At 33.6% G+C, this 14,921-nt stretch overlaps 2 protein-coding genes across 5 annotated transcripts in view; both read right to left on the bottom strand.

Moving 5' to 3' along the window:
* LOC105343815 (organic cation transporter protein) overlaps positions 1 to 4,310 on the bottom strand; it is a 42,763-nt gene extending 38,453 nt beyond the window's left edge. For 3 of the 4 annotated variants that reach the window (XM_066089034.1, XM_066089035.1, XM_011451299.4), the window contains exon 1: positions 1,950 to 2,109. The gene's annotated coding sequence lies outside the window, so the exon portion shown is untranslated. Of the gene's footprint in view, positions 1 to 1,949; positions 2,110 to 4,222 lie in introns of those variants that run through there. The other variant, XM_066089033.1, reaches the window with a different exon arrangement.
* A 4,426-nt stretch (positions 4,311 to 8,736) lies between these two features.
* On the bottom strand, positions 8,737 to 14,477 carry LOC105343814 (uncharacterized). The gene is made up of 4 exons (XM_011451298.4): positions 14,333 to 14,477; positions 10,132 to 10,213; positions 9,536 to 9,893; positions 8,737 to 8,975 (listed from the first exon to the last, which is right to left on the bottom strand). The coding sequence occupies exons 2-4, from the start codon at positions 10,211 to 10,213 to the stop codon at positions 8,963 to 8,965; spliced, it is 453 nt and encodes a 150-aa protein (XP_011449600.2). The 5' UTR covers positions 14,333 to 14,477; the 3' UTR covers positions 8,737 to 8,962.
* Between the last annotated feature and the right edge of the window lie 444 nt (positions 14,478 to 14,921).

Below are 14,921 nucleotides of genomic sequence, written 5' to 3'. Positions count from 1 at the left end.
TACCCCTTTGGCTATGTATTCTATTTTGCGTTTTTGGCGGAAAACGGCGTCCGCAAAATCAAGTACATTGCCAAATGTAAAATATATATGTTGATAAAAAGGTAATTTCAGAAATACATTTCAACTACACGATTTTTTTTTATATCGATATGAAATATTGTAAAAATGATTCAAATACATTGTGTTTGCGTGTGAAAGGGAGAGAAAGAGAACAGGTAAAAAACCTCTTTATATTGCACTTTAATTTTGTCAAACTACGACGTCCAAATTCATGCTATACTTTCTTATTATATGTTAGAAACTGGTAACCAACCAGTATGCTATAAATCACATTGTATTCGATCGTTTCATTTTTACAATATTTCAAATCGATAGAAAGAAAATTGTTGTTAGAATGTCCCCTTCAGTATCATCATCATATCTCTATCTCTCTCTTCCAAAACTTGCATATATACTTTGCTATGTGATGTCGCTGATAAGTTTTAAGCTCTCTCTCTCTCTCTTTCTCTCTCTCTCTCTCTCTCTCTCTCTCTCTCTCTCAAACGTCTGAATATCATTTTTATCTTTTAATGAAACAAATAAAAAACATTAAGAGGTATAGGAATGTACAACACTTATTTACATAATTATATAATTTTTGCAAATTTCGGATAATCGGCTTAAAAATTTACAGCGCCAATCTGAAACATACAGGTAGTTATATTTTATGGTTCAAAAATTTATTTCAATGAATTTATTTTCACTTTTATGTAGTCAAAATTGATATTAGTTTTGTTTAAATTCCGTTTCGTTTCGTTTCGATTTTTGGTTTCGTTTCGTTTGATTTCGTTTCGTTTCGATTGATTTCGTTTCGTTTCGATTGGTTTCGTTTCGTTTCGTTTGATTTCGTTTCGTTTCGTTTCGTTTCGATTTCGTTTCGCACTTTACAGGCGCCCAAAAGTTAGATGCTCAGAACTGTATTGCTCTAGACCTGTTTAGATTTGTAACAGATTAATAATTATTTTACACTTCCAACTTTGACACTAAAAAAGAATCCAGAAGCATCTTATCAAAACCAAGATGCCTAGAGCTTAAACCAACATGAATACTTTCTAAAACTTGTCATTATAAACATAAAGTATAGCTCTTACTAATGATATAAACAGACAAAAATATTCATCGTTGTAATTTAGATCTTTGTCTATGATGGTGCACAAAATTTAATGTGGAAATAGCTAGAATAATCCATACTCTGTCTCAAATTTGATATCTTCGATTCACATTTTGCTTAATTATTTAATGTTTATAAACACCTCAGAGTTCACACAATGTTATGTCTATTCAATAATGTGAAAAAGTTTCAAGATTTCCCCTTTCAAATGCCCTCTAGCTTGCCAGGTTTCAATACACAGCCAAATTTAGTTCTACGGAGAATTCGCATTGCTGCATCAGACACTGAAGTGCCCAAATGATAACAATAAGAAATTAAGCAAGGTGCTCAGAGAACTTAAGAACGGCGAAAAGATGCAAACATTTCCTATTTTTAATCTTAATAAGTACCGGGTAATTTGTTTTCATTCAAATTAGATTATGTGTCTCTAAATATCTCGGAATTTTTCCCTTGTATCTTTGAAGTGTATGTGTACTTCTGTTTAAATTCATCAAAAGGTGAGGGAAATGGTAACCAGGGACAGACAAAAACTTACAAATCCATGGCAGATACCGAGATACCAAGGTGTATGAATTGTACTGGGTATTAAATCTGTCTTAGTATAGAGGATATCTTCCAAACAAACATTAACAAACCAGTTTAGTTATCTACTGTCATTGAGTATATTTAACAAAACATTAATTGAAATTGTTCTATTATCTAGTATACAATATTTCATTTAACAAAAAATAAAGATACCCCCCTTGTCTGTCAGATCAAGGTCGGGACGTTTGAAAAATTGCGTAATTATTTCACTTACCACCCTAAATAACTGTGAGATTATTGTAAAACGTCCAATCGTCATAAAATTAAGGTTCCCTTTCCATTCACACTTTGAACTTCCATTCTTTATCATAGAAGTGTCACTAAGTTACAGTCCACATGTGTTCCTGTTATTTACATCCTATCTTCTACTTTCACTTTCGGTATATAGTCATTCCATAAATAATTCGGCATCGATGGAGATGGAGAACTCGTACCTTGGAAAAACTCTACTTCTCTTGATTTATCTTTACTATTTAATATTACGTTAAAAATAAAATGCACTTCCATTTGATTATCACGGTGGCTGCTATAGGACATATGTTTGAGCTATTTCATGACAACGAATCTTTCCCATTGCTTTAGAGAGCTTTAGTTACACGGAATTTATAACGTGTATACTATAAAAAAAATAGTTTATTTCCAATTTTGGTCCCAGAGAGCATACTGTAGCCATTGCTTATTTTTGGTACAGTGTCCTATACCCTTTCAATTGAGTATTTTTTGTCGGAAAATTGCTCTTTTGGGGGAAATAGTAAACAAATATGACTAAATGCAAGTTAGCAATAACAAAAATCTTGCTTTCCATTGCATATTTCACATAATTATAATCATTAAATTAATGTTTTCATCATTATAAACCACACTTAACAGAACACTCAGATATTTCAAATAACATATTTAAGGAGGTCTCGCTCAGCAAAGTTACAAATTCAGCAGCTTATCTTTTATAACACAATACGACACAATTATTTTGGGAATTTTTTAATTAGATTTTGAAAAAAAGTAAAATTTTTAATATTGGGAATGGGTCCTTTCACAGGACCCGGCCGCATGTAGGGGATATTATGCCCTGATAGCCGTAAACATAAAAATGCTTTAGTTACGCGTATTACCAGAAGTGCTTTTGGCAGACGTCAAATTAAATCAGCAGGAATGGGGTATTAACCATTTCAGCACTGAAAATCTATTTTACTTGCTAGATGAAGGGTGAATATGTTCCCTTTTATCGATTTCAACTGGTATTTCACAGGTATGTGCATTTTTATTAAAAATCATCAAAAAGTGATGGAAGCAATAACTTGGGACAGACTGTAGAGTTACATCTATATATTACATAATCGGTCTTCTCTAGAGTTGCTTGTAAATCTTCCTACTTAAATTTGCAACTTGTGACAGGAAATTCTTAATATACTTAGAGATTTCCTACAGTCAATTTTTTTAACTATTGATAAATAATTTTCATTACCCCAATTTTGTTTTGAGTTTAGATATCTATGCGCTTATTTAGTATTTACCATATATAGATCATTTGTTGACTTGTTAACCAATTTTTAACATAATAATCAAATATTGTTTTATGACAGACTGACTTAAATTTATTTTTTCCATAAAAAATTACTTCATCTTTAATATTCAGAATTGTTCTTAATTTTTGTGTGAGGGTGGGGTTGGTAAGGATTAAGCTACAGTCTGTCCCAAGTTATTGCTTCCATCACTTTTTGATGATTTTTGATAAAAATACACTTACCTGTGAAAGAATTACAGTTGAAATTGATGAAATGGAAAATATCCAAGATAATCAAACAAATTATCCCTTTACACTCATAAAAGTTTACAGGTACGAAAACAAATATCTTACGGAGATTTATAATGGGAAATTTTTACATCTTTTCTCCATTCGGAAGTACTCGGGACACCTCGCACAATTTTCAACGTTATCATCCGGGCTTATTTATGGCTGATGCAATGCAAAACCCTCGTAGACTTTCTATTTTGGGGTGTGTATTGAAACCTGTAGCGGGAGAGGGGGCGTTTCAAAACATATACTCTGGACATTTTTCATATTAGTGGATGAACGTAGATTAAGCACAAAGGTATTTATTATTATCGAGCGATAATCAAGCGAAAAGTGGTGGAAGCAAAAACTCGGGACAGAGTTATAGGATACAGTAAGTCGGGATTGTAATTGACATCGTAATGTGATTGCAATAATTTTTATTCAACATGATAAGACTGTCCTTAAACTGATTTAAATTTTTTAAAAATGTATGTCGTCGATGAACAGTTGTGTACAACATAAAGACACAATTTTTCTTGGTGGCTCAATATATTTTTCACAACTCTTTCAATGAATGAAACATGTAGGCCTATAAAATTAGTTACACGACATTATCTTTTAATGAGATTTGCTTTTAAAAATTCAGCGGATTTGATAGGCGTTGTAAATCTTTGCATAAACAAACAAAGATGAAAGATTATACTACTTACGTGAAGGACTCTGTCTACAAGGTCAAAACGAGTGGCTACACGTAAAAATATCACGTCATGTGTGCATTGTACGCATAATTTGATGACGTCATATTTAAGAATAAACGTTATTTATAGCGAGCGCAGCGAAGCGCCGCTCGCGTAGCGAGCTCCATAGACAACGTGTACGAATGGAGCGCATCATGGAAAATATGCCAGCAGAGCAGTTGCTGTTTGTCTTCGCCTATAATATTTACAAAAATTAGCGTTTTAATTACATACCTGCATTGTATTCTTTTTGTATAACGTTAACGTTAGCAACACTAAATTATAGCAGTGGCTTCAGTGCTCATTCAATTTGGCAATTGAGTATGTTACTAAAATCCAAATGATTCTGTAACTAGGCTAATAGTACACAGTAGCAAATGGTAGATCTAAATGCTGCACGTGCAAAATAAAGGACAAGAATTTCTGTTGCCGGTGTAACGTCGAAAAGTGACCCCAGTAGAATATTGACCGGGGCACGGTCATGTTTTGTTAATTAAAGTACACTGAATAAAAAATGTTTCCATTACATTACATCTTGGTAACGGAAGAAAAAGACGTACCTATAGATAATGACTGAATTGTAAATTATCATTTCAATAAGAGAAATTTGTAAAAAGTGTTATAAACATGAAAGACAAGTAAAATCCTATTACTTCTGCATTGTGTTGCATCGCTTATGAGTAAAAATTTAACGGTATAAAATATGATCATTCTTACTTCATCAGATAATTTGACACCCCTGAAACAATAATGGTTAAAACCTGAAACTTGGTCCTAGTAGATATTTTGATTTACCAATCGACTGTCAATTTGATCTGTTTAATAGTGTTATTAGCCCAATCTTAATTTATGGTTGTGAAGTGTGGGGCTACGAAAACACAGATATTTTAGAGAAAGTTCATTTAAAATTTTTGAATTTGTACTGCATATTAAGTCCAGTACCCCAAATTGTATGGTTTATGGGGAAAACTGGGCGATATCCTTTGATAATCTTTATCAAGGTACGGATAATAACTTACAGGGCTAACTTTTAGTGGTGCATGATTGTAAACTTACGCCAATATTGTATCGCTATTTTTATAAATGTTTTTCTGAGGGTTCTTTTATGCATCCATGGTTGAAATATGTTCGAGATATTCTTAACTCATGTGGTCTTTCCTTTGTCTGGATTAATAAAAGTTTTTATAGTACCAAATGGCTAAAATCTATTGTTAAAGAGACACTCGTAAATCAGTTTTAACAAGATTGGTACAGGAGTGTAGAAAACTCACCCAAATGTTTTAATTACAGAATCTTTAAGAAAAGCTTTGGGCAGGTTCATTATGTAATAAAAACACTTTGGGTGACGAATACCACTATGTTATGGAATGCCAGGCATTTTTTTTATTCCGCAACAAATTAATTGAAGAAAATATTCAACAAATGTTAATATTTATAAATTTGGGAACCTTATAAATACCATGACATTAATGACATTGATTCATTTAAAAAATTGTCCATATTTGTTAAAAAAATATTAGATCGATTTATTTAACTCTGTACTCTTCCTAACTTGACCCTGCATTTGTACATTTGTAAATATTTGTTTTTTTTGTTTGTTTTTTTTTGGTACCTCATGTACCATTGATATGGTTTGAGAGAAATAAACATTCATTCATTCAACTGAATATAACCGCGGTACTTACATGAATAATCGACATTTGAATCTAGCAATTAATACAGGCTTAATCTGTCCTATTTTTAAACTTTCCTTTGATTTAATATATAAATGTAAGTGTCCCAGGCACTTACTAGTATACTCATTTTTAACAGTTTCTAAAAGTAGAAAAAAAACAGGGGTTATTTTATTAATATTCTCGAAAAAGTGATCTCTTAACTGGATGTTAATGAAGTATATCATCTATTGAGATATGTTTGTTGATAAGTAAAAAATGAAGTTATCATCAACGTGTTGCATACTGCATACAGAAAGTCGGGAAGGTGAGGCCTTTACAGTATTGCAATGTATTTGACGCTCCGTTACAGGTCAGACTAATTCTAAAATTTATTTGAGACAAAATGCATTTGTTAGGTAAAAAGCATTCGGTCTAATATATGTATAATGTTTTATAGTTTATAAACAATATTTTATTATGTAAAATATTACAAAGTAAATAGTATAATGTAATGTCATTTGTGAATCATTGCACTATTGTATCCTCCAATAACTTGATTCAGCGATGCGTTTATTTATTAGATTTATTTTATTATTTGATCAGAGTAAAGTTCCTTGCATGTGTTGTTTGTATATTTAGGACACAATTTTCTCCTATGGGGGGAACTTTGACATCAGAATTTGAACAAAGCAAACCGTTTTGCGACCTTTCTTTCGTGTTGGTTAGATTATAAAAATTGGTCTCTGCAATTTTTTTTCTCTTACAAGTATTTGATAAAGGTATTGTTCGATCCTGAGAGCAGTTGAGTTAAGTACATTGAAAAAAAAACCATGGTAATACAATGGCAGTATTACATTCTTAAATTACTTTGTAATCTAAACGCAGACTTGATCAAAATCTATTAGAATCAATAACTCATATCTGTAGTCATAAAAATGCTCAATAGAACTATCACTAGAAGACTCCTAAAACCATTTAGTGTGGTTATTCATGTGTATTGAACTTAAAATCAATAAAATCATCAAATATGTAAAAAAAAAAAAAAAAAAAAAATATGAAAATAAAATTGAGGCCAAAATTTTTGTAGAAGCCAATCCAAATTTGAGACCAAAAGTCCTAATTCACAAAAAGTGAATGTTTACCTGTAACATAAGTCTGTCGGTGTGACGGTGTTTTGTTTGGTTGCCAGACATTCACTATTAGCTAAATAGAACAGATATTAATTTTTTTAAATCCGCTTTATTCGTCGATCGAAATTTCACATCTGTCTTCTGGGTTTTTTTCCTCTAAAAAACTGCAATACATGTACATAAATATGTCATTATATAGGTTTGTCTATGAAATCATCTTATACTAGTGGGGCCTATTCAGCAGAACGAGCAGACGACAGCTGTCGTGTCGTAACCGTCTTTAGTTACGCAAAAAACGAGCGCAAGCGAGCGCATCATCATTTATGTACCTTTAAGGGGAGATACAACCCTAAAATGGCTCAGCGAGGAGGCACCGTAAGGCAAGCTGACGAGTACTTTAAGTTAAACAAAGCCGTCGATTTGTTGAAACTGATACTATATATGTACATTGGTAAAACGGGAGGCGCATCCATCCATCTTTTATACGCTTTGGCTGTCCCCCTCGCCAAACATGACTGCTAAACGTATCACCTTTGATTTCTATAATTTGTGTGTAGTTTATAAGCGAGGTCAAAATTCTATGGGGTCAGTTTTCAACGTGTGGGGGTCGTACGTCTACACGTCTGGAATGGATTTCGACTGTAGAAAAACTGAGGACCCTACTTGTCATAGAATACTGACCCTGGGTCAGTTTTCCCCGTAGAAATTTGACCCCCGGGTCAATATTCTCAGGGGTCATTTTTCGTCGTTACGGTGTATGATTTCATGGTTTGACTTGCTTCCTCACATAGTCTACAATTTAACGTCAAACTAATTATTATAGATTGGCAAATAATTTCACTATGTTTGCGATTTATTAGAACCATTCTAACAAGACCTTGGACTTTCAGTAGGTTGTAACGATCTTTTTCTTTTGTCAAAACAAGTTAAAATGACGTCGGTGTCAAGCGAAATATACACCGATTGCGTAGACTTCGCTCAAAAGCCAGACAAATCCTGCTGATTTCAAAGAGCCGTGGCTGAGTGGCCTACAATGAAATAGACAGACCTACGTCACATTGCCGTTTGGCTCAACAGCCCAAATTCCAAGATCCTGTTAAAATGGTTCTATTTTTCTGCGAAGTTAAATACTATCAATATCGTTTAGAAATGTCCCAATGCTTCGACTTATGGGGGCCAAGTTTCGCGTATATTCGCAAAAGTAACTCGTTTATTGCAGACTTTTTGCTTTTGTTCGCGAAAGGTTCGCGCTTATTATAAATTTTTTTTTTTTTGCCTACGAAAATGAGGTCATTTGGTTTTCGTAGACTTAAAGTATATCAAAAGGAAATCTTGTAGAATTTGTCACTGGGTAATGGATTATATCTTAACATATTAAAAATCCACAAAAATCGATGGGCTCTATTTTATATTCCATTTCAAATTTGCCAATAAGATTTAACAGCCAATTGAATGGGAATGGAAACCGATGAATACGCCAATGAACTGCCATTAAAGCAATAAAATGTTATCACCACTGGCACTAGGTACCGTGAGAAAAATACTCCAACAAAATGAAAACTATTATCCAGTTTATCAAACTGAATCTTTATAAGATCTAGTTAATTATTTAATTTATTATAACTAGATATGAAAAGAATCAAATCGTTGGCATATAGTTTAATAGAAAAAAGAACAACAAAGACACTTTAGATTTTAATATATTTGTTTAAATTATAACAACACATATAACGCTTTATACCTGAATGGTTGTTTTGAAATCGTGTTTTTCTGGGAACGTCATGTGTTGCCTGTTCTTTAATGTGTCAAAGCTTTTCATAATGCACTATAATAATATGTCAACAGATTTTATTAATTTAATTTGTTTTTTATTTTTGTAACATGGAATCAAGCAAATATCACAGCATTATCTCAATAACTCAATCCAATTACACCAGGGGCCTGCAAAATAAAATATAAATTTTATTTTTAACTATCAAAATAAGAAATTGAAAGAAGTAAATTTACAAGAACAACAACAACAAAATCAGTTTGAGAAACAATTATATACGATTAGAATTTTATATTGGGCATTCTTAAATTCATGGAGAAAAATAATATGTTTAAATAATTTTAACATAAATAAATGAAATGATATACGATAAGAATCAAACACATATGCTAGTGATTAAAAATAAAATACATGTTTGACTTTAAGAATATTTTGCAATAAGCTCCATTAATTCATCCCATAGAGAAAGAATATAGCTTTCACCAGTGGGCTTCCACAAATCTTCAATATTGCCGAAAAAGCAAGGGACGCCTCTGATGAGAGACTGGTGAAGGTGTGGCCAACCGTCACCATTTTCAAATTATTCGACTTAATTTTCAATATAAATCTTAAATTTAGGGTCTTAGGAAAGTTGACGGCGGGGCCGGATATAATTCACTGTATGTGAGTAATACCAAAGACGAATATATGTCTCTAGTAACATTAGCAGTATGGTTTTATGGAGTTATACCTGATAGAGCGCCGCCTACGTCTCTTGCCGAATCCCGAGCCCCCGAGGCCCAGCGACTGCTGCCCTAAGCTACCCCCCATCCCTGGCATGCCTCCCCCTCGTCCGAGTCCACCCATGCTCTGTCGATTTCCCGGCATACCTCCGCCCATCCCTCCCATCATGCCTCCCTGCATCCCTCCATTTGGCGGGAAACCCGACATAAACATCATGGACATGTCCTGTGCGTTGATGCCCCCGAAGGAGCCCCCGAACATGGGGCTATAAGTGGGCTCTTTCCTTTTTTGGCCGAAAAGTCCACCAAATTTATCGCCAAATCCACCAAGCATTCCAAAACCGAAGAGGGCTGGTGCAGCGTACGCTGTTCAAAAGAGAAAATTATTGTTACTATTACGTCGTCAGATTACGGCCGTAATACCGTGAAAAGTAGTTGTTTCAAGTTACTGTAGTTCTCAAAACAGCTAGCTTTTGCATTATTCTTAATATTATTAAACGTGTCTTCCTCCATGCACTTCTTCCTTTGTAACCTGTTAGCATTTTCCCTTTCATGGTTTCCCTTTCAGAGGTTTAGTACTTTGATTATAGTGAAAGTTACACACCTAGCAAGGGCAAGGCCGCTGAGGCGAGGTGGGTGAGTGTGGATATGACGCACAAAGTCAGCAATACTTGGTCAACCTTCATCTAAAAATACAGAAAAATTAGATGTATGTAAATTTACATAGAGTCAATAATACCCGTTCAACCTTCATCTAAAATCAGAGAAAAGACATACAGCAAAATTCGAATATAACGAACACGAATATAGCGAACTTATAGCTATAACGAATTTTTTTTTCGTATCCCGCCAAATTTCCTAAATAACCCTATGTTTATTTGCCGTATATAACAAATAAGGCTCTATCGAATTTACATGATTGAATTTATACGGGTAAATGTCATATAGAGTCAACCATTTAACACCCATTCTGTGTCAACCTACATATGAAACCAATAGCCTTGTTTATATATATATGTATATATATATATGTATATATATATACGTGTTAAAGGTATTCAAGCACCATAATTGTACCTAATATGGTCCGAAAATTTTAATCACGGCATCATTTTGAAGGTGTTATCAAATGACAGAAAAAGTGAACAAGCTCACATATACCCCACGCTCCCTCATAACTTGAAAATGCCACACATAATGAAAGGCAGGATACGGATAAAATAATTTGATGAAGAGAAATATTTCTGTGTCATCCACAAAATCTAAATTCCATCAGAAATTCCAAGAAAAAAATAATGAAATCGGAATTTCCTGGTAATACGCACTTCTAAACATTGTGTCCTAAATACTTACAAAGTGAAAGCTTCACGAAATTCCGCGGAGCGGTTTAAGAGGGGTTGCTCATACAAAGACTGACCGGCAGACTAACTGACTGACGGACGGGCGGGTTAAAAGCATTACACCTATCGCAACTTCGTTGCGTGGGGTATAATAAAACTGTTGCACCAAAGAATTTTCAAAATGTTTACTATTGTCCAGGGGCCCGTTTCACAAAGATTTCCTAAGATGTTTCCTAAGATAGAACTTAAGATATGCCTAAGTTATAACTTAGGAAGTTCCTAAGATTTGTCGTAGCTGTTTCACAAAACTTTCTTAGCATATCGCAGTTGACTTATCTTAAGATACAATGTAAGCCACTTTCATATCATATTGGTAATTGTTAATTGATACCGTTTATTTAAATTCTTTAAATTTCAATATGAGACGAATGTATATATACTTTTTCAATGAATGTAAAAATTCATTCCCTTATTCACCTAGAAACATCTTAGAAAAAAGAGTAAAACGTGTAAATAGAATGTAAGTAGTGTACTGTCTAAGTACATGTACTAAAATTTTGTATGATATTTTTACATTCACATGCATAAAAGAGTAGATCAAAATTACGTAATAAATTCGTATAGTTTATTTTATTTTATTTGAGAGAATGGTTAGATCGTACTATATTTTTTAGCTATATATACATGTATTTCGTTATTTATATTTTAATATTATTTTTTGGACCGCATAAATTAATGGAAAACATTGGTCACTGCTATACTTTCTGTTATTTTTATAAATGTTCGAGTGTGGGTTTTTTTGTCTAGTTGGTCCATTTTAAACAGCTTGTGTTAACGTATACTAATACATTGTATGCTTATTCCTAAATCTGAAAACGATCGTTGAAATATCCAGATGATTTTACTGTTCAATAGGGTATGTTCCAAATGGAATACAATAATCATATGCAGTGACAAGTAGGATTTGGAATGGACATATGTGGAACTTTTAAACTAAGTTTTATATGACGCTAGTTTTCTTGTAATGATTGATATAAAAATGGTGTGTTTTGTTTAGTTTTATACAAAAAAGAAAAAAAATCGAAATTCGCAAATAAATGCATCTCGGCTGATAGACGAAACGAAGATGTAAGGCAAGATTTTCAGTTACTGTGTAAAACAGTATCCCTATGAAGGATTTAGCGTCGACATTCCTAAAACACTCCCCGGTCATTCCTACCCCCATCCCCCAACAAAAAAAATCAATTAACACCCCCTCCCCCCCCCCAAAAAAAAAACCACACACACACACACACCTAGCACCTAAATTTTCTCCCGTAAAAAAAGGCTTATATCTTGGAGGGATAGAACAATTCATCCAGTCAATCTGTAATTGGGTATTTATTTAGTATGTATTCCTGATTTTATCAAACGATTTAAGAGATCAGTGATTCCCGGGCGTGAATAATTTAATTAACATCAGTGCACTAGCTATAAGTATACCCGCTATCAATCTGCGTGTGCGATCAGATAATCTAAAAAATGTAAAAATTAGAAGTCTACACCACAAATTTAACTGATCATGAAGAAATATAGGTATATTTTGATAATTTTTAAGTTTGCAGTTTAGGGTAATGTATCTATTGACGGAGCTTTGAAATTAATAATTTTTTACCATATACCATATAAATCTCGCATTTTTATGGCCAGTCATTAATTTTTACATTATAAGGAACATATATTGCGTCTTTTTGAAAAGATTAAAAATCTTGATAATAGCTTTGTTCAACCTTAATATGCATATAATCAATTAAGATAGACAGTCGCCATGTTAAGTTTGTTCCTAAGACATCGATTTACCTGTCTTAAAGTTAAGACACAACTTAGGAAATTCATAAGATAAGATTGGAATAGTGAAACGGATAAGTAATGAACTTAGGAAAAAGTTCTTTCCTAAGATACAACTTAGTCCTAAGTATGCTTTGTGAAACGGGCCCCAGGCAGTTGAACCTTGTATTTTACATTTAAGTCAGTGCATGTTTTATTAAGATATTGTAAAAAGTAATTTGAACATACAAAACGCTTTGTAAATACATGCATTAACTCCCCTCTTTATTTAAATATAAATAAACTGAATCATTTACCGCAGATATTTTGACAACAGTACATTTTTTTTCTTTTCATATAATGGGAAGAAAACTCTTCAAAAAAGTGCAAAATGGCCGACTTCTCATAGATGATGAGTCACGTGGATTTGGTTCATTTCACTGTTATCCAGCATTACATATTCAACTACATTAGTTAATTAATCAAAATTGTTCAATACTCCTTCATTTTACATCGAAACCTTAACAAATTTTAAGCGTTAAAATATGTCTATTTGAAAGAATTTTGGAGCTAAATGTCAGATCTGAAGTAGAATCTGGGGACATTCTAATTGATCCTTTTCTTTTTTATTGAGTAATCTACATTTGTGCGATGCTATTTCTGTGTTTTTGTGCCGCATATATTGATATAAGTATACTGTGTGATAACGACCCATAATAAGGCGCTGATAGTGAGTCACACCTAACGTTCAATATACGGTGATTGACGGGAATCGCGAGGCCCAGGCGGCGGGATGAAACAGGTGCCCGGTGACAAGGAACGGTAACTGGACCGCAGGGACTCATTATCACGTGCTCTGATTGGTCGGTCGCTGGACGACGTAATGAGGCGTAAATGGCTTCCTGATTGACTGAATGAGAGCCAATCATCATAGGTGTACCACTTACCTCACAATATCTAACACACTTGTTCAAAGGAGTTCGTATTTATATAATGAAGTGTTATTTAAATCGTTTGCAGAAACTTGTTGAAAAACACAAGACCAGTTTGCAATATGTTTTGAGTTTGTATTAACCTACATGCTTATTGTAGTCCAAACTCAAACAACCCCATTATGCACTAGTCCAGTGCTTCCCAAGCGAAGTACTACATTATCTTGGCATCAATTTTAATATCTATATCAAATCATCATGTGAAATAAGTAATTCTGCGCGAACCTTTATTCGACTGAAAGGGAATTACTAGTATTGCTGGATAATTCATCAATGGTACGGCTTATCTTTTTTCGCAATTGCGAGATTTTACATGCGATTTGAACTTCTTCAGCTTAGCTTTCTTTTTCTGCCAGTAAGGATTTATTTATCTATTCTTTAATTTGATTTTTAGCGCATACCCGTGATACCACAAGAAATGATTTGGAAATAGAAGTCGTATGAACTAACCTAAGCCACCTTAACGGGACAAGGTTTTCGGATCCCAACTTGAATATCTGCTCGGAAACTCTTGTTTTGCGATATTCAAAGAAACTATGCATGCTGCTTGTCATGAAATTATAGAAATATAAAACAGCTAGATACCTCGAGCTCCGCCATAAATTTATAACAATACCAAAAAAAATCAAGGAAAAACAGTTAATAATGTTGAGAATAAATATCAAACCTTTGTGTGTTGGTTGTCTTGTCTGGAAGTGAACACAATTCCTGACCCGCTCTGTTTTCTACGGATCCAGGAGCGGCGCTGGGGGCTGACCTCTTGGACTGTTTGTCACCGGGAGCCCCGGGGTGGGAGTCGTAACGGGACATGCAGTCGTTAGATAAGGACCTGGCGAGGTTTCCTGCTGTGTTGTAATCAAAGAAAATGGACGAACGCGTACGTCCTATAGAAAATGTTTTGTAAATGTTTTGTGTAATTGTTCAAATTTGTGACCCAATATGCTTCTAGAAATAATGTATGAAGCTCCCAAAGTAGAAAATAATTGATTAATAGATCACATGGGGATAACTTTTGAATTATGTACATCTGAAAATCCTAGCGGTGTAGGATATTGGAAACTAAATACCTCATTGCTTAACAATGAAAATTTTTGCAAACAACTAAAAAAATATATTCGAGAAGATACAACAGAAATACAAGACCCTATAAGTAAATGGGAACACCTTAAAATACGAATTAATTTTTTTTTGCATAAACTTCTCTAAAAACTTGGCTAAAAGTAAGAAAAATCGTATAAACTTCATTGAAAAGCACA

The sequence above is a fragment of the Magallana gigas genome, chromosome 6 (assembly GCF_963853765.1).
Source record: "Magallana gigas chromosome 6, xbMagGiga1.1, whole genome shotgun sequence".
NCBI classification, from domain to species: Eukaryota; Metazoa; Mollusca; class Bivalvia; order Ostreida; family Ostreidae; genus Magallana; species Magallana gigas.
This window is presented reverse-complemented; position numbering and strand designations above follow the sequence as displayed.